This window comes from Hylobates moloch, unplaced genomic scaffold, assembly GCF_009828535.3.
Source record: "Hylobates moloch isolate HMO894 unplaced genomic scaffold, HMol_V3 SCAFFOLD_9, whole genome shotgun sequence".
Lineage (NCBI taxonomy): Eukaryota > Metazoa > Chordata > Mammalia > Primates > Hylobatidae > Hylobates > Hylobates moloch.
Genome location: NW_026652284.1, coordinates 74600912 through 74619451, shown reverse-complemented (window position 1 = coordinate 74619451; position 18540 = coordinate 74600912). Strand labels below are relative to the sequence as shown.

Genomic DNA, 18540 nt, shown 5'->3' with positions numbered 1-18540 from the left:
ATATGTATCCACCTAATTGGACAAAGACTTTGATTTTTTTCTTTTGAGACAGGGTTTCATTCATGTTGCCCAGGCTGGTTTTGGACTCCTAGACTCAAGCGATTCTCCCCACTCAGCCTCCCAAAGTGCTGGCATTACAGGCATGAGCCACCACACCCAGGCTTAAATTGCATTTTATTTGTTTCCTTTAGAGATAATACAAAATCAGACTATACACTTCTGCAGAAAAGTACTTTTGAACTACACATTATAGTGTCCTCTGCATTACTAGGTACTTCATGTTTAGTATTTGTTGAATAACGGAAATCTTGTTTTTTAAACTTCTTTTTTTTTTTTTGAGATGGAGTCTCGCTCTGTTGCCCAGGCTGGAGTGCAATGGCGCGATCTTGGCTCACTGCAACCTCCGCCTCCTGGATTCAAGCAATTCTTCTGCCTCAGCCTCCCCAGTAGCTGGGATTACAGGCATTCACCACCATGCCCGGCTAATTTTTGTATTTTTAGTAGAGACAGGGTTTCACCATGTTCACCAGGCTAGTCTTGAACTCCTGACCTCAAGTGATCCGTCCACCTCGGCCTCCCAAAGTGCTGGGATTACAGGTGTGAGCCACCACGCCTGGCCTTTTTAAACTTTTTACTTGAACTAATGTTTGACTTACAGAACACTTGCAAAAACAGAACAGAGTGTTCATGTCTACACTTCTTCCAGCTTTCTTTCTTTTATTTTCTTAAGAGACAGTGTCTCACTATGTTGCCCAGGCTGGTCTTGTCTCAAACTCCTGGCCTCAAGTGATCCTCCTGCCTTGGCCTCCAAATAAATATCAACAAATATTTATTGAGTGCAGTCTGTAAGGCTAGTACTGTTCTGGCTGGGCGCAGTAGCTCATGTCTGTAATCCCAGCACTTTGGGAGGCCGAGGTGGGCGGATCACGAGATCAGGAGTTCGAGGCCAGCCTGGCCAATATGGTGAAACCCTGTCTCTATCAAAAATACGAAAAATTAGCCAGGTGTGGTGGCGCATGCCTGTAGTCCCAGCTGCTCAGGAGGCTGAGGCAGAAGAATTGCTTTAACCCAGGAGGCAGAGGTTGCAGTGAGCCAAGATCACCCCATTGCACTCCAGTTGGGTGACTGAGTGAGACTCCATCTCAAAAAACAAAACAAAACAAAACAAAAAAGACTAGTACTATTGTAAACACATGGGTACAGCAGAGAATAAAGCAAAGATCCTGCCCTCATGTAGCTTATATTCTGAGAGTAAGAGAAAAACGATAAACAAATAAGTATATGTTAGGGAATGGAAAGTGTGATGAAAACCTATAAAGCAGGATAAGGGAGATAGAAGATGAGACAAGAGAGCAATGGACTGTCAGATAAAGCCCTTTGACAAGTTGATATGTGAGTAATGATCTGAAGTGAAGGAGCAAACCAGATGCAAATCTGCAAGAGGAATGTCCCAGGCCACCTTTAGCCAATCTGTTTTAGATTTTCTGAATTCCCCAGATGATATTAAAGTAGGCTGCAGACACTACGAAGCTAGCTTGTTTTCTGGTAACCCTTACTCTTTATGTGTCCCAGTCCAAAGAAGAGGGGGGTGCGGTTTACTAAGGTGCCCAACCTTGGCAGGTCCCCATTTCAAATTCTTGTAACCCTGGCTCCAGGAGCTGCCAAAAACACAACTCATCCTATGAGGTGCTCTTTATGACTGGAAAAAGTCCCCAGGATAAAAGCTCCTTAAGCACATTACTCTTTTTTTTTTTGAAACAGGGTCTCTCTCTGCTGCCCAGGCTGGAGTGCAGTGGCGCCATCTCGGTTCATTGCAGCCTCCACCTCCCAGGTTCAAGGTATTCTCCCATCTTAGTCTGCTGAGTAGCTGGGATTACAGGCGCGCTCCAGCTAATTTTTGTATTTTTAGTAGAGACCGGGTTTCACCATGTTGGCCAGGCTGGTCTTGAACTCCTGACCTCAAGTGATCCGCCCGCCTCGGCCTCCCAAAGTACTGGGATTACAGGCATGAGCCACCGCTCTCAGCCTCAAATTACTCTTTTAAATGGCTGTACCTATTTACACTCCTACCAGCAGCCCAAGAGTTCCCATTGTTTCACATCTTCATCTCACCCTTGATATTTTTTAGCCTTTACTTTTTGTCAAACTGCTGGATAAAACTCAATAAACAACCTTTAGCCATTCTCTCTCCTTTCAGATTAGCTTTCTAATACCATTTTTCAGGGATAGTAGACTGTGTTATCGCCTAGCACTTAGAAGGTGCTCAGTAAATACTCATTGAATGATGTAACTTTCCTACTTAACATGCTTTAATGCTTTTCCAAGTCCGGAGGCGCCTCCCCTTTTCTGAGAGCCTAATAATCACGTATTCATTTCTATATTCCCAGAACCTAACAAAGAGTTTGAAAATTATCCTGCAGGCAACACTAAGTCAATGTTTTTTCGGATGAATTAATAACCAATAGGATATCGTATACCTCTGCGATGCACGCATTTCTATTACCGCACACACCGAATCATACCGTATTTATTACTTATCCACGCAGATGGTGAGGTCTGTAGCCTCAGCATCTACACTGTGTCTGAAAGTAGGTACTAAACCAGTTTTTTTTTTATTGAACCGTAAACTTGAATCAAACTTGGAAGCATTTAAAGGCAAACGCAAAGATACATGCGCAGTGATGCAGTAGGGTCGTCCAATCAGAGTAGGGCAGGACAGGGCAGTGCAGCGGCTAGGTAGTGCGCACGCGCAGCGGGCTCGTCCGCGATTGGCTTCGCCGAGGCGGGATCCTTGAGCTTCTCCGGCGGTGAGGGGGTCGCTGGTTACCAGAAGGGCTTCTTTGCAAGGCCAGTGGTTTCTGTCAGATTTTCGCCGGTGCGTCCTGCAGGGGGAAGCTAGGGAGGCTGCGACAGCTTGTAGGCTCGTGCGGGACAAAGCAGAGAGCAGGCCAAAGAGGGAGGAGGGAGGGAAGGCGGCAGGAGCCACCGAAGTGGCCTCCTGCGGGCCTGCAGCTTTGGTCTGAAGTGCCAGGGACGCCCTGGCTGCTGGCCCCGGGGGGCTTGGAGCGAAGGGCGGGCGGTGGGGGTTTGGGGGTGTGCATTTGTGTGCGAGGGATGGTTCTGGGCAGTGGCCCCTGGGGCCGCCCCTGCGGTCGCTTAGCGCAGGCTTCTGTGGCGTTTGGGTCTCTTCCTCACTCCTGCACTGGGAATCTCCTTCCCCAGGGCCAGGGGGTGAAGGTTCCGCGAGCGTCCTGGAGAGTGTCGGTACGCCTTCTTTAGGGGCTTTTACCTCTTCACTGGTCAGGTTTTTCTTGTATTTCCTTAAAACCTTTTAATCAATTACCTTATGGAAGATTTTCTAGGTAGGTACAGATGCTTCTCGACTTACTACGGGATTGAAAATATCCCAAGTCGAAAATGGATTTAAAACAGCCAACCTACTGAGTTACAGCTTGGCCTAGCCTACTTTTGTTATCAAAAAAATTATTTGCAGCTGTTTATTTTAGATTTGGGGGTACATGTGCAGGTTTGTTGCATCGGTATATTACGTGGTGCTGAGGTTTGGATACGATTGATCCTGTCACCCAGGTAGTGAGCATGTTGCCCAATAGTTTTTGAACCCTTGCTCCTCCTTTCCTCCCCCTTCTAGTTGTCTCCACTGTCTATTGTTGCCATCTTTATGTTCATGAATGCCCAATGTTTAGCTCCCATTTATAAGTGAGAACATGCAATACTTGATTTTCTGTTTCTGCTTTAATTCGCTTTGGATAATAGCCTTCAGCTGCACCCATGTTGCTGCAAAGGACATGATTTCATTCCTTTTTATGGCTGCGCTAGCCTACCTTAAACATGCTCAGAACACTTACCTTAATCTACAGTTGGGCAAAATCATGAACACAGACGGTTGTGTGGTTACTTGTACAGTTTCTACTGAATGCTTATGGCTTTCTTAAAAGTCGAAGAATTCTAAGTGACACCGTCCTAAATTAGGAACCATCTATATAGCCGGAGTCTCAAAGGAGCAATTTAAGGCATGAAGTGAAATAATTACTACCGAATGTAGTTGGAAGTCGAAAAGCAGCAACAGCAGGGAGAGACTGTTGCTGGTTGTTGGTAGAGTTGGTTTACTTAAATTCTTGCATCCTAGACGTTTGATGGTTGCACATACCTCTCTTTAAATCCCAGACGAACCCAAAGATTCTGGTCATTGTCCTATATGTTGAACTACCCCTTCTCTATCTCCTTCACAAGACCTTCATCATTTCTACTCTCCAATAATACTAATTATAGATAGTAAAATTACAGATAACATTGAGTGCTTACTGTGTGTCGAGTTTTGTTCTAAGTGCTTTACATATTTCATTTAATCCTCTCAACAGTCCGGTGTGTAAGTATGATTATGGCACCCCCTCTTAAAGATGAGGAAACTGAGACACATGGAGCCAAAGTAAACTGTGCAAGACCATTAGGAAGTGTCAGTCCACATTTATATTCAGGCATTTGCTTTCAAAGTTGTGTTCTTATTTACCACAGTGTAGTGCCAAGTACTTGTGGCTATCTGGTGTATTGCAGTTGTCAGCTTGGCCTTACCATTTTACTTGGAAGGACTGAAGCTAATAGGTGTTATAGAAGTTGTAGCATCACATCAGGGCTACCAAATGGCTTTATTTCTAGGACCTGGGAAAAGGGCTCAGACAGCACTAATTAATTAATTTATTATGGACAGGACAATATGAACATACAGAACCAGTTTAAAAAGCTATAAGGGTGCAATGGTCTTTTGGGGGGAAATGTACTGATTTCTGCATTTTACTTTGAAATGTATCAACAAATTAAATGGCTTGGTGGATGCCCAAGGTCATATGTAAATAGCAGAGTTAGGATTCTAGCCAGGCAGCCTGGCTGGCTCCGGAGTCAGTCTGTTTTCTTAACCACTGCTCTGTGCTGATGCTTGTATGCTTGCATTATCATTTTTATTAGTTTACAAAATAAATAGGAGGATTGAAAAATCAGAAATCATGTATTAGATGTAGAAGGGTTTAGGGTAGTAATTCTTGGCATTTAGTGTTGAAAGAAATTTTAGCATCTAGTTCGTTCTTTATTTTATAAATGAGAAAATTGGTGTCTAGAGAGTTAAATAGCTTCCCCAAAGTTAAGCATCCCTGAAATAGCAGAATCTGAACTACACTCTGGTTTCCTTAATTTCTACTGTTGATGTTTCTAACTTCTGTATTTTTTAAGTGTTCCTTTTAAAAAAGTGTCAGAATTTTCACAGTATTAAAGGGGAGTCTGACTAATGTATAGAACAGAACTCATTACATTTCATGATGTGGACATCATATTTTTATTAATGCTATCTAGAAATTTATTAGTTTAAGAAGGCTCATTATCTTATTTCAGTTGAGCTGTAGTCACTAAAATCTTTAGTTTTAAATTTCAGCTTCTATTGTTCTATTTCATTTGACCATTAAGTAACTGAGTCTAAATGCAAGGCCTAACATCCATGTCGTCTTGTGACAGTTACCGTTAATCAGTTTCAAACTTGTGTCAATTATATATTTAGAGACCTGTAGTATTCTGCTTACCCATTATAAAAAGGAAATTAGTTTAATGAAGTTATTTTGGCGTGACTTGTTTGGCCAGAATTCGTATTGACTTCTGGTATTGGTAAATACTGCTTCTAAAGCAGTCAAAAACCATCTGTTTCGTAATTTGCTTTAAGATTAAAGATTGTACTAATAGAGATCCATTTCGTCCTTGAATAAGAAACAGAAGAGAGTGATCTCTCCTACTCATTCCTCAAACTATGTAAAGGCTGGTTATATATCAAATATTTACATGTTTCATCATTTTAACATTGATGAAATTGGGAAATGTCTAACCATCAATGATAGTGTATCATGGTTTAATTGGCTACACTTTTTTTCTTGGATACATAAAATAATGGTACATCTTACAATTTAAAAAATTTTTATTTTTAAAATTTTTATTTTTAAAAACTTCTTTTATATGGACTAACAATCAAGAGTATGTCTTATAATTGATGGCATTTTAGATTTGATGAAATATGATAATTTAAAAAATCTAATTAATGATACTTTTCCCTATTACAAAGGTAACATTTTCATTGTAAAAAATTTGAAATATACAGAAAATAACTCAGAATAGAATAAAAATTACTGATATTCTAACCAGACCTAGAAATAATTAGGGTTAATGTTGTGGCATGTATTTTTCTAGTTTTTTAAAAACAATTGTGTATTTTAATATATAACATGTATATTATATCTACTTTATAGCAGTACAATGTACAGTGTGCAGTTAGATGTGTACATTTTGATGTTTTCATATACAGATGTATATATACTCCTGTAACCATACTACAATCTTATATAGATTATTTCTATCACCTCAAACAGTTCTCTCATGCTCCTTTGCTTTCTAATCTTTTAAATGTACATACACACATTATCGTTTTTATTTTTTCTCTTCCTTTTTAAAAATTAGAATGAGGCTGGACATGTTTTGTGGCCATTTTTCCTTTGATTTATCAAAACATTTCTCATGTCATTAAACATTTTTTTAAAGTATTCTCCCCCGCCGCCGCCACCCATTAATGGTATCATTCACATAACAAATACTGAACTCCTTCTGTGTATTTGGTACTGGCGATATAGTGATGAATTGTACGTAAGATTTCATGCCTGAGTTAATAGCTCAGGGGGAATGATAGGGCAAATTTCATTGCAGTGTGAAAAGTGCTTGGGTAGTGCCTACACAGGAAGGTCCTCCAGTCCAGTCTTTGGGAGGAGATGAAGGGGGCTCATGGTTAAGACTCCTAGAGGATAAGGTAGAATTAATTAGGCAAAGAAAAGTGGGAAAAAGCATTCCCAACATTATATTACGGAAAGTTTGTTCAAAGCCTAGAGAAAAAGAGAAAAAGAGAACATGGCTAGCTTGGGGAATAGTACTGACTTGATTTTGGTGGTATATGAAGAGAGTGTGTTCTGTTGTGTGGATGTACCATAATTTATCTTGTACTTCATTATGGACATTTGTTTCCCTTTTTCCCCCCTACTGTAATTGATACTAGCATCATTCTTCTTTTTTTTTTTTTTTTTTTTTTTTAGACGAAGTTTTGCCCTTGTTGCCGAGGCTGGAGTGCAATGGCGCTATCTCGGCTCACCACAACCTCTGCCTCCCGGGTTCAAGTGATTCTCCTGCCTCAGCCTCCTGAGTAGCTGGGATTACAGGCATGCGCCACCACGCCCGGCTAATTTTGTATTTTTAATAGACACAGGGTTTCTCCATGTTGGTCAGGCTGGTCTTGAACTCCTGACCTCAGGTGATCCACTCACCTTGGCCTCCCAAAGTGCTGGGATTACAGGTGTGAGCCACTGCACCTGGCCCCAAATTTTTATATTTTTAGTAGAGATGGGGTTTCGCCATGTTGGCCTGGCTGGTCTCAAACTCCCGACCTCAGGTGATCCACCTGCCTCGGCCTCCTGAAGTGCTGGGATTACATGCCACTGTGTCCTGCCCAGCTGATTATTCTTATACGTAGTTACTTAGTATTATCTCCGATAGTTCCTTAGGTTAAATTGCCAGAATTGGAATTTCTGGGTGAAACAGATAACATTGGTAGTCATGTTCATCCTTGCTGATGGCTTATGTTAAATAGTGTTTTGTGGTGTTGATTTGAATTGGAATGCTTGCTACTATCCATTGCAGAAACATGATGTATGTATGTAATGTCCTTGTTTTCCATTTGTTCCCCTATCTAGTCCTAGTGGAAATAAGATTGAGCGAAAGTTGGGAAACCTGGTTCTAGTCTCTTGATTTATATTTTAAAAAATTCCACTGTTTTCAAATGAAATAGGATAGTAAAAACAAGTTGAATTATAAAAATACCTTTTAAATTGCCAGATTTCATTCATTCAAAATATTTGTTAGTGATGGTAATGTATCTGTCACTGTTGCCAGACACATTATACTCATTAGTGGTGGAGAAAACAAGCATGAGATTGCCACCCTCATGTGGTTTATGGATTAGTGGAATAGAAAAAAGACAACATGTTTGATATTTGTATGTGAATTGTATTTCTTTACATTTTGAAATTTTTATTTAAAATGCTTTAAAGAAGATATGCTTATAGTATTATCAGAATGACATATACTTAAATTTACACCATTTGTATTAGTCTGTTCTCACACTGCTAATAAAGACATACTCAAGACTGTGTAATTTATAAAGGAAAGAGGTTTAATGGACTCACAGTTCCACATGGCTGGGGAGGCCTCACAATTATGGCGGAAGGCAAAGGAGAAGCAAGCCATGTCTTACATGGGAGCAGGCAAGAGAGTTTGTGCAGGGGAACTCCCATTTCTAAAACCATCGGATCTCGTGAGACTTATTCACTACCACGAGAATAGGCCCTGCCCTTGACATGGGGATTATTACAATTCAAGGTGAGATTGGGTGGGGTCACAGCCGAACCGTATCACCGTTCAATTTAAATCTTAAATTCTTTTCAATAGCCCTTGATGAAAAAAAAAATCTTACTAGCTATTGAACTTAGTTTCTTTTCCTTTTTAAAAAAAAAAAACAAAAAAAAAACAAGAGATGGGCTCTCTTGGGCTCAAGCGATCCTCCCACTTTGGCCTCCCAAAGTGCTGGGATTACAGATGTGGGCCACTTTGCCCAGCCTGAACTTGTTTTCTCAGGCTTATTCTCTTATGTTTTGTTTTTGTTTTTTCAGTTGAAGTCTTGCTGCTATGTTGCCCAGACTGGTTTTGAACTCCTGACCTCAAGGGATCCCCCTCACCTCAGCCTCCTGAGTAGCTGAGACTACAGGCATGCACCACCAAGCTCCTCTTATCTTTTTTTTTGAGACAGAGTCTCGCTGTCGCCCAAGCTGGAGTGCAGTGGTGTGATCTGAGCTCACTGCAAGCTCCGCCTACCGGGTTCATGCCATTCTCCTGCCTCAGCTTCCCGAGTAGCTGGGACCACAGGCGCCCGCCACCACGCCCGGCTAATTTTTGGTATTTTTTTTAGTAGAGATGTGGTTTCACTGTGTTAGCCAGGATGGTCTCAATCTCTTGACCTCGTGATCCGCCCGCCTCGGCCTCCCAAAGTGCTGGGATTACAGGCGTGAGCCACTGCCCTCGGCCTTTTTTTTTCTTTTAATTTTAATTTTTAATAGAGACGAAGCTCCTAGGTTCAAGGGATCCTCCCGCCTCATCCTCTCAAAGTACAGGGATTACAGGCATGAACCACTACTCCAGCCCCTTTTACCTTTTTACATATGTCATGGTTGTATTACCAAACCAAACTTGAGACGGCCTGCCTGGCACAGCAAAGCTGTCCACAGACATTGGGATTTGCAGCAAGAGAATGGCATTTATTGCAGGGTGCCAAGCGAGGAAAAATGGGCAGCTAATGGTTAAGACCCAAACTCTGTGATGGCTTACATGTAACTATTTTTAAAGATGGGGAGGCAGAGGTTATAGGCAAAGTCATAAATCAATGCATCATTGATTTGGCCTAAAAAGGTGAGAAATCTTGAAGTGGGGGCTTAGGAGTCATAGATGTATTAAAAGATTCTCTGATTTGGGATTGGTTAAGGAAGTGAAGCTTTGTCTAAAAACTTGGGGTCAGCGGAAAGGAATGTTGAGCTCTGGCCTGTGGGTATGACTTCCTCCAGGCCCCTGAAGAAGAAATTTAGAACAAAGAATAGCAGTTAGAGTTCAGTCCTGTTTCCCCTAATCTGAGGTCTATATGCCAGTAGACAGTATTTTCCATTTGGGTGGGGGTCTGGATTTCTGAAAAACAACTCAAGGACATATGTTAAGATGTTACCTTTAATTTCTAGAGGGAACCAAACAGTTTGTCACTCTAGCTTCCCTCACCATTATTTTAAGCTATTACCTTCTTGCTAATCATATTGCTCATATACTTCTCAGGGCTAGCTAAGTGCCTGGAATTTCCTTTGAAGGAACTGAAGATTTTCCTTTGTTTCTATGCTTGGGGTTCCAGGCAGGCCCCTAAGAGGGGTTCCTGCTCCATCTCAGTTGTAGTTTTGAGCTATTTTTATATTTGAGGGTGATTGTAATTAGATTCATGGATAGTTACTGTTTTGGGTATTTTTCAGGTCACCACTGCTGAATATGAGACGATCTGCAGCACCAAGTCAGTTGCAGGGGAATTCCTTCAAAAAACCAAAATTTATACCTCCAGGAAGAAGTAATCCAGGTCTGAATGAAGAGATTACAAAACTGAATCCAGATATAAAATTATTTGAGGTAAGGCAAAAAAGGACTCATAATATAGATAATATAGAGAAGCATGTATGTTTAAGAAAATGCCATTTAAAGAGTTAACAGTATTTTCTGCCTGTAGGAATTTTCAGTATCTCTGAAAACCTCTTCTAAAAACCTTGGAAATGAAGATTACATACTTTTTTTTAAAAAGGAATAACAGGCTGGGCACAGTGGCTCATGCCTATAATCCCAGTACCTTGGGAGGCAGAGGCGGGAGGATCACTTGAGCTAAGGATGTCAAGTCCTGCCTGGGTAACATAGTGAGACCCCGTCTCTACAAAAAATAAAAATTTAGCAGGGTGTGGTGGTGTGCACCTGGAGTGTCTGCTACTTGGGAGGCTAAGGTGGGAGGATCACTTGAGCCTGGGAGGTCGAAGCTGCAGTGAGCTGTGATTGTGCCACTGCACTCCAGCCTGGGCAACACAGCAAGACCCTGTCTCATTCAATCAATCAATGGAATAAGATGTACTTGAGTCTATAAAATAAACTTTTGGTAATGGTAAGTAAGTACCTCTTTGAGGGAAGGGGTGGAGATTCTATAAGTGAAAACTTCTTTAAGGTCATTTAAAGAGGAAAAAATACATAATGATTTATATCACTATTCCAAACATTTCTTCTCATTTTTATCTATAAAAAGTGAATACTGGCTGGGTGCGGTGGCTCATGCCTGTAATCCCAGCACTTTGGGAGGCCGAGACGGGCAGATCACCTGAGGTCAGGAGTTCGAGACCAGCCTGGTTAACATGGTGAAACTCCGTCTCTACTAAAAATACAAAAACTAGCCGGGCATGGTGGCGCGTGCCTATAATCCCAGCTACTCTGGAGGCTGAGGCAGGAGAATTGCCGGAACCTGGGAGGTGGAGGTTATAGTGAGCTGAGATCATGCCACTGCACTCCAGCCTGGGTGACAGAGCAAGACTCCGTCCCCCACCGCCCCAAAAAAAAAAAAAGTGAATACTGAAAGCAGTCTTAACGTGTCTCATTTACTATTAAGAAAAAGGATTGTTTTGGTCTTAGGTCTAAGATCAAAGGTGTTAGTATATATGAAAGGTATATAAAGTATAAAGTAGGCATATAAAATGGAGAATTCACACTACCTACTACTCTGCAATTCCCTGATCCTTTTGTGTTATAGGGATTAAAGTCTATTAATTTTTTCCCTCTTCTTTTTTATTGTGGTTAAGCATATGTAACATAAAATTTGCCACGTTACCATTTTTAAGTGTACAATTAAGTGGCATTAATGACTTTCACACTGTTGTGCAACCATCGCCACAATCTGTTTCCAAAATGTTTTCATTACCCCAAACAGAAACTCTGTACCCATTAAACATTAACTCCCCATTCTCTCCACTCAGCTCCTGATAACCACTATTCTACTTTTTGTCTCTATAAATCTGACTGCCCTAGGGACCTTATGGAAGTGGAATCATACAATATTTGTCCTTTTGTGTTTGGCTTATTTCCCTTAGCATAATGTTTTCAAGGTTCATCCATGTTGTAGCGTGTATCAGAACTTAATTTTTTTGTATGGTTGAATAATCATTATATGGTTTTACTACATTATGTTTATCCATCCATTCATCTATTTGATGCATGCTTGGGCAGTTTCCACCTTTTTGCCATGGTGAATAATGCTGCTATGAACATTGGCATCCAAGTTTCTGTTTGTGTTCCTGTTTTAGTTCTTTTGGGTTATAACTAGAAATGGATTTGCTGGGTAATATGGTAATCCTGTGTTTAGCTTTCTGAGGAACCATCAAACTGTTTTTCATAGCTGTACCATTTTACATCTTCACCAGGAATGTGTAATGGTTGTAGCATCTACATCCTCAGGAACACTTGTTATTTTCCATTTAAAAAAATTTTTTATTATTGGCATCTCGGTAGTTGTCAAGTTGTATTTCACTGTGGTTCTGATTTGTATTTCCTTAATGACTAGTGATGCTGAGCATCTTTTCATGTGCTTATTGGCCATTTGTATATCTTTGGAAAAATGTCTATTTAAGGTCTTTGCCTGGTTTTTAATGGTGTCTTTTTTTTTGCTGAAAAAACCTTCTAATTTTTGACTCTGCTTTTTTTGGTCTGTGTGTGTTTGTTTTATCCTATATTTCTTTCCCAAGCAGATTGTTCAGCACTTACCAATGTAAAAATTCTGGCACACTGTAAGGAGAAAACATAGGCTTTTGTTTTCTTAATAAGGTTTCTTTCTTTCTTTCCTTTTTAAAATACAGCTTTATTTAGGTATTGATAGAGTTTAGATATTTGTCCCTTCAGAATCTCATGTTGAAACGTGACCTCCAGTGTTTGAGGTTGGCCTAATGGGAGATATTTGGGTCGTGAGGGATGGATCCTTCATGAATGGCTTGGTGCTGTCTTCATGGTAATGAGTGAGTTTTCGCTCTGAGTCCATGTGATATCTGGTTGTTTAAAAAGAGTACGGCATCTCCCCCCTCCCTCTTTTGCTCTCACTCTTCCGATTGAGACGCAGGTTCCCCCTTTACCTTCTGCCCTGATTATAAGCTTCTGGAGGCCCTCATCAGAAATGGAAGCTGGCACCATGCTTCCTATACAGCCTGCAGAACTGTGAGCCAAAATAAACCTCTTTTCTTTATAAATTACCCAGTCTCAGGTATTCCTTTATAGCAATGCAAACAGACTAATACAGATATAATTTAAATACCATACAGTCTACTTACTACAACTCAGTGGTTTTTAGTATATTCACAGAATTGTGCAGCCATCTCCACAATCAATTTTAGAACATTTTCATGACACCAAAAATAAAGTTTTTATCAGTAATTTATTTCTTATTGCCGAAATATCAGTTTTCTCTTGCTGCTGAAACAAATTACCACAAATCTAATGGCTTAAAACAACACAAATGAATTATCTTATAGTTCTGTAGGTCAAAAGTTCAACACAGATCTAAGATCAAGGTGTTGGCAAGGCTACATTCATTTCTGGAGATTTTAGGCGAAATCTGTTCCCTGGCTTTTTCCAGCTTTTCCAGGTCACCACGTTCCTTGGCTCATGGCCCCCTTCTTCCGTCTTCACAGCCAGGGAAGCACGTTTGAGTTCTCACGTTTCCTTCTCTTTGGTTTTCTGCAGCTAGAACTCATTTGATTAGGTTAGGCCCACCTGGGTAATCCAGGATCATCTCTCCATTTCGAGGTCCTGGTCCTTAATCACATCTGCAAAGTCCTTTTTACCACATAACAATACATTCACAGATTCTGGGAATTAGGGTGTGGACATCTTTGGGAGCCGTTATTCTGCCTGCCACACTGAATAATCTGTTGTTTTAATATACAACATTTTATTTATCTATTCATTAGTTAATGGTCATTTGGGTTGTTTCCACTTTTTAGCAATTTTGAGTAATATGAATGTTTGTGTACAAATTTTTGTGTGGATATGTGTTTTCATTTCTCTCTTTTTTCTTTCTTTCTTTTTTTTTTTTGAGATAGGGTCTTGATGATGGCACCATCATGGCTCACTGCAGCCTCCACCTACTAGGCTCAAGTGATCCTCCCACCTCCGTCTCCTAAGTAGCTGGGACCACAGGCATGTGCCATCATACCTGGCTAATTTTTAAATTTTTTATAGAGATGGCGTCTGCCTATGTTGCCCAGGCTGGTCTCTAAGTCCTGAGCTCAAGCAATCCTCTCCTCAGCCTCCCAAAGTGTTGGAATTACAGATGTGAGCCACCATACTTGGCCATGTTTTCATTTCTTTTGAGTGTATTCCTAGGAGTAGAATTGCTGGATCACATGATAATTCTATGTTTAACCTCTTAATGAACTGACAGACTCTTTTCCAAGCTGACTGCACCGTTTTCATTCTTACCATCATTGTATGAAGGTTTTAATTTTTCCATATCCCTACCAACACTTACTATCTTTTTGATTATGGCCATACTAGTGGGTGAAGTAGTACCTCATTGTGGTTTTGCTTTGTGTTTCTCTGATAGCTGATATGGAGCACTTTTATGTGTGCTTATTACCCATTTGTGTATCTCTTTGGAGAACTGTCTTTTTTTTTTTTTTTTTTTTTTTTTTAAGGCGAAGTCTCGCTCTGTCGCCCAGGCTAGAGTGAGCCACTGTGCCCAGCCAATATTTATTTATTTATTTATGTATTTATTTGTTTATTTTTGAGATAGAGTCTTGCTCTGTCACCTAGGCTGGAGTACAGTGGCATGATCCTGGCTCACTGCAACCTCTGCCTCCCGGGTTCAAGCGATTCTCCTGTCTTAGCCTCTGGAGTAGTTGGGACTAAAGGCGCCTGCTGCCACGCCTAGCTAATTTTTGTATTCAGTAGAGTTGAGGTTTCACCATTTTGGCCAGGTTGGTCATGAACTCCTGATCTCAGGTTATTCGCCTGCCTTGGTGTCCCAAATTGTTGGGATTACAGGCGTGAGCCACCACGCCTGGCCAAGATTTGTTTTTTGATGTAGTGTCTAAGGACTAATTCTAGGCAAAAACACTGATTTACTATTTTTTTCTTTTAATTCTTTAAATAAATTAAATAGTTATTTTACTTTTTAAAACTGAAGTGGGCATTTTTGAAGTTATACAGCAATTTTAAGCAAGGTAACATGAGAAGCCTAAAAGTATTAGGCTTAGCAGTCAACTCCGCCATCTTTTTACTTTGTCTGTTACATTCTTAACTTTTTGTTTTTAAATTATTTCTTATCTTAGGCTGAATTAACCTATAGTGAAAAAGTATTGCTTTGGTGACTTCAGTGGTTTTTACTTGATTGGTCTGATAAATACAAAATCTGGAACAAATTGAACATCAAAAGAAATATACTAATGGATTGTAACCCATTGAATAATACAGGAGTCAGAATCCATACTAATATATGTAAATAAATGAATAAATAAATAAATGAATAAATAAATAAATGAAGATTAAACTCTTCCTTACAGTGGAATGCTAAAGCATAGAAATAGAAGTAATGATGGTGTTAGAGAGTCTCAATGGATGCCAAAACTAGTGGGTAAATGTTCAATGAGGAAGTAGGATATTTGAATATACTCAAGTATCTCCTCACAACATACTTAAAAAAATTACAAAGGGAAAAATACTTTGGCAGACACCACCTTAATCAGTGATCAAAGTTAATACCTCTAGTAATGGAACAAACCAATATTATGTGCCTCCTAATATGATGAACTGTTGTATTCTTGCCCCAAATTCACAATCTGAAACTAATCATAGGGAAACATCAGACAAATCCAGATTGAGGGATATTCAGCAAAATAACTGGCCTTATTTTGAAATTTTGAAATTTCAAGATCAGAAATGATGAATAAAGTTAGAGATTAAAGGAAACTAAAGGAACATACTGACTAGGTATAATGTGTGGTGTAGGATTGGATCCTGATTTGGGGAAAAATCTATAACAGACATTATTGGGATAAGTGACCAAATTTGAATATAGATGGTGGATTAGATACTGGTATTATACCAGTGTTAAATGATCAATTTTGATAATTTTACTGTGATTATGGAAGAGAGTGTTTGGAAACACACCTTGAAATATTTAGAGGCGAAGGAGCATAGTGTCTGCAGTTTACTCTCACGTGTGTTTGTACACACATACACAGAAAGAGCAAAGGGAGAGGGAAACGGAAGAAAATGTAAAACAATGGTTAATATGGGTAAAGGTATATAGGAATACTATTTTTGGAATGTTTCCATGAATTTGAAATTATATGAAAATAAAATATTGCAAAAAAGAAAATTTGTGACCTTCATTAGTTGACTTACTTTAAAATCTAATCAGATATAAAAAATAAAAAAAAATTATCGGGTTTTTTTTGGAAACTTTATTTACTAACCATGAAATTTATTAAGATGAGTATTTGTGGCTGGGCGCGGCGGCTCATGCCTGTAATCCCAGCACTTTGGGAGGCTGAGGCAGGCGGATCACCTGAGGTCAGGAGTTCGAGACCAGCCTCAACATGGGGAAACCCCGTCTCTACTAAAAATACAAAATTAGCTGGGCGTGGTGGTGCATGCCTATAATCTCAGCTACTTGGGAGGCTGAGGCAGGAGAATTGCTTGAACCTGGGAGGCGGAGGTTGCAGTGAGCCGAGATTGCGCCATTGCACTCCAGCTTGGGCAACAAGAGCAAAACTCCGTCTCAAAAAAAAAAAAAAAAGATGAGTGTTTATAATAACATGACAACTTTGCCTATTATTGTGAATTTCTATGTAAAAAAAATTCAACCATGTACTACTGTGGTAGACAGAAAAAATGGCCCTTTAAACATGTTCATGTCCTAATCACTGGAATCTGTGTTACCTTACATGGCAAAAGAGACTTTGCTGACGTGATTAATGTTAAGGACCTTGAGATGGGGAGGTTACCCTGGATGGTATGAGTGGGCCCAGTATAATCATAAGTGTCCTGAGAAGTGGAAGAGAGAGAGGGAAGAGGATCAGAGAAAGAGATGGTGATTAGAGAAGCAGGGGCAGAGAGATGTAACGTAGCTGACTTTGAATATGGAGGAAGAGGGCTAAGCCAAATAATTTGGGTGGCTTCTAGAATTTTGAAAAGACAAGGAAATATATTCTCTCCTGGAGCATCCAGAAAGGAACGCAGCCCTGGTGATAACTTTGAATTTAACGCAGTAAGACCTAAGTCTGTGTTCTAACTTACAAAACTATAAAATGATAAATTTGTGTTGTTCTATGCCACCAAATTTCTGGTAATTTGAGAGAGCAGCAATAGAAAACCCATACATATACAAAAAAAAGAGGAAATAGTACATAGTGAACTTCCTTGTCCATATTACCTAACTTCAACAATTGAAAATTTATGACTGATCTTATTTTTATTTTTATTTTTTGAGGCAGGGTCTGGCTTGTTGCCCAGGCTGGAGTACAGTGGTGTGATCTCAGCTTGCCTGCAGCCTTGGCCTCCTGGCCTCAAGCCATCCTCCCACCTCAGCGTTCGAAGTAGCTGGGACTATCGGAACACCCCACCGTGCCTGGCTAATTTTTGTTTTTTTTTGTAGAGACTGAGTTTCACTATGTTGCCCAGGCAGGTCTCAAACTCCTGAGCTCAAGGGATCTGCTTGCCTTGGCCTCCCAAAGTGCTGGGATTACAGGTGTGAGCCACCATGCCTGGCCGTGACTGATCTTGTTTCACCTTTTTTTTTTTTTTTGAGACGGAGTCTCGCTCTGTCGCCCAGGCTGGAGTGCAGTGGCGCAATCTCGGCTCACTGCAAGCTCCGCCTCCCGGGTTCACGCCATTTTCCTGCCTCAGCCTCTCCGAGTAGCTGGGTCTACAGGCGCCAGCCACCACCCCTGGCTAATTTTTTGTATTTTTTTTAGTAGAGATGGGGTTTCACCGTGGTCTCGATCTCCTGACATCGTGATCTGCCCGCCTTGGCCTCCCAAAGTGCTGGGATTACAAGCGTGAGCCACCGCGCCTGGCCGGCTTGTTTCACCCTTTTTCTTTTTTTTGAGACGGAGTCTAGCTCTGCTGCCCAGGCTGGAGTGCAGTGGCGTAATCTCGGCTCACTGCAAGCTCCGCCTCCTGGGTTCACCCCATTCTCCTGCCTCAGCCTCCAGAGTAGCTGGGACTACAGACACCTGCCACCACGCCCAGCTTATTTTTTGTATTTTTAGTAGAGATCAGGTTTCACTGTGTTAGCCAGGTTGGTCTCGATCTCCTGACCTCGTGATCTGCCTGCCTCGGCCTCCCAAAGTGCTGGGATTACAGGTGTGAGCCACTGCGCCCGGCCTAATTTTTTATTTTTTTGAGACAGGGTCTTGTTCTGTCGCCCAGGCTGGAGTACACTGGTGCGTTCTTGGCTCACTGCAACCTCTGCCTCCTGGGTTCAAGCGATTCTCCCGAGCAGCTGGGATTACAGGTGTGCACCACTGTGTCTGGCTAATTTTTGTTTTTTTTTTTTTAGTAGAGACGGGATTTCACCGTGTCGGCCAGGCTGGTCTTGAACTCCCGACCTCAAGTGATCTGCCTGCCTTGGCCTCCCAAGGTGCTGGGATTACAGGCGTGAGCCACTGTGCCCGGCTTCTTGTTTCATCTTTTCTTTTCCACTCCAGTTTGAGTCCCTACCTTCTTATTTTGATGCAAATTCCAGGAATATGTTTTCATTTGTAAATTTTTAGAATATGTCTCTAAAATATAAGTGCTTTTTAAGGCCGGGTACAGTGGCTCACCCCTGTAATCTTAGCACTTTGG

At 40.8% G+C, this 18540-nt stretch overlaps 1 protein-coding gene across 5 annotated transcripts in view; it reads left to right on the top strand.

The window, feature by feature from the left end:
* Positions 1-2760: 2760 nt before the first annotated feature.
* The window catches only part of RAD54B (RAD54 homolog B), a 113357-nt gene continuing 97577 nt past the window's right edge, over positions 2761-18540 (top strand). For 3 of the 5 annotated variants that reach the window (XM_058444031.1, XM_058444032.1, XM_058444033.1), the window contains exons 1-2: positions 2789-2807; positions 10152-10302. In XM_058444031.1, the coding sequence (XP_058300014.1) occupies positions 10168-10302 (135 nt within the window). In that variant the 5' untranslated portion in view covers positions 2789-2807; positions 10152-10167. Of the gene's footprint in view, positions 2876-10151; positions 10303-18540 lie in introns of all 5 variants that reach the window. The other 2 variants (XM_032760058.2, XM_032760059.2) reach the window with 1 other exon arrangement.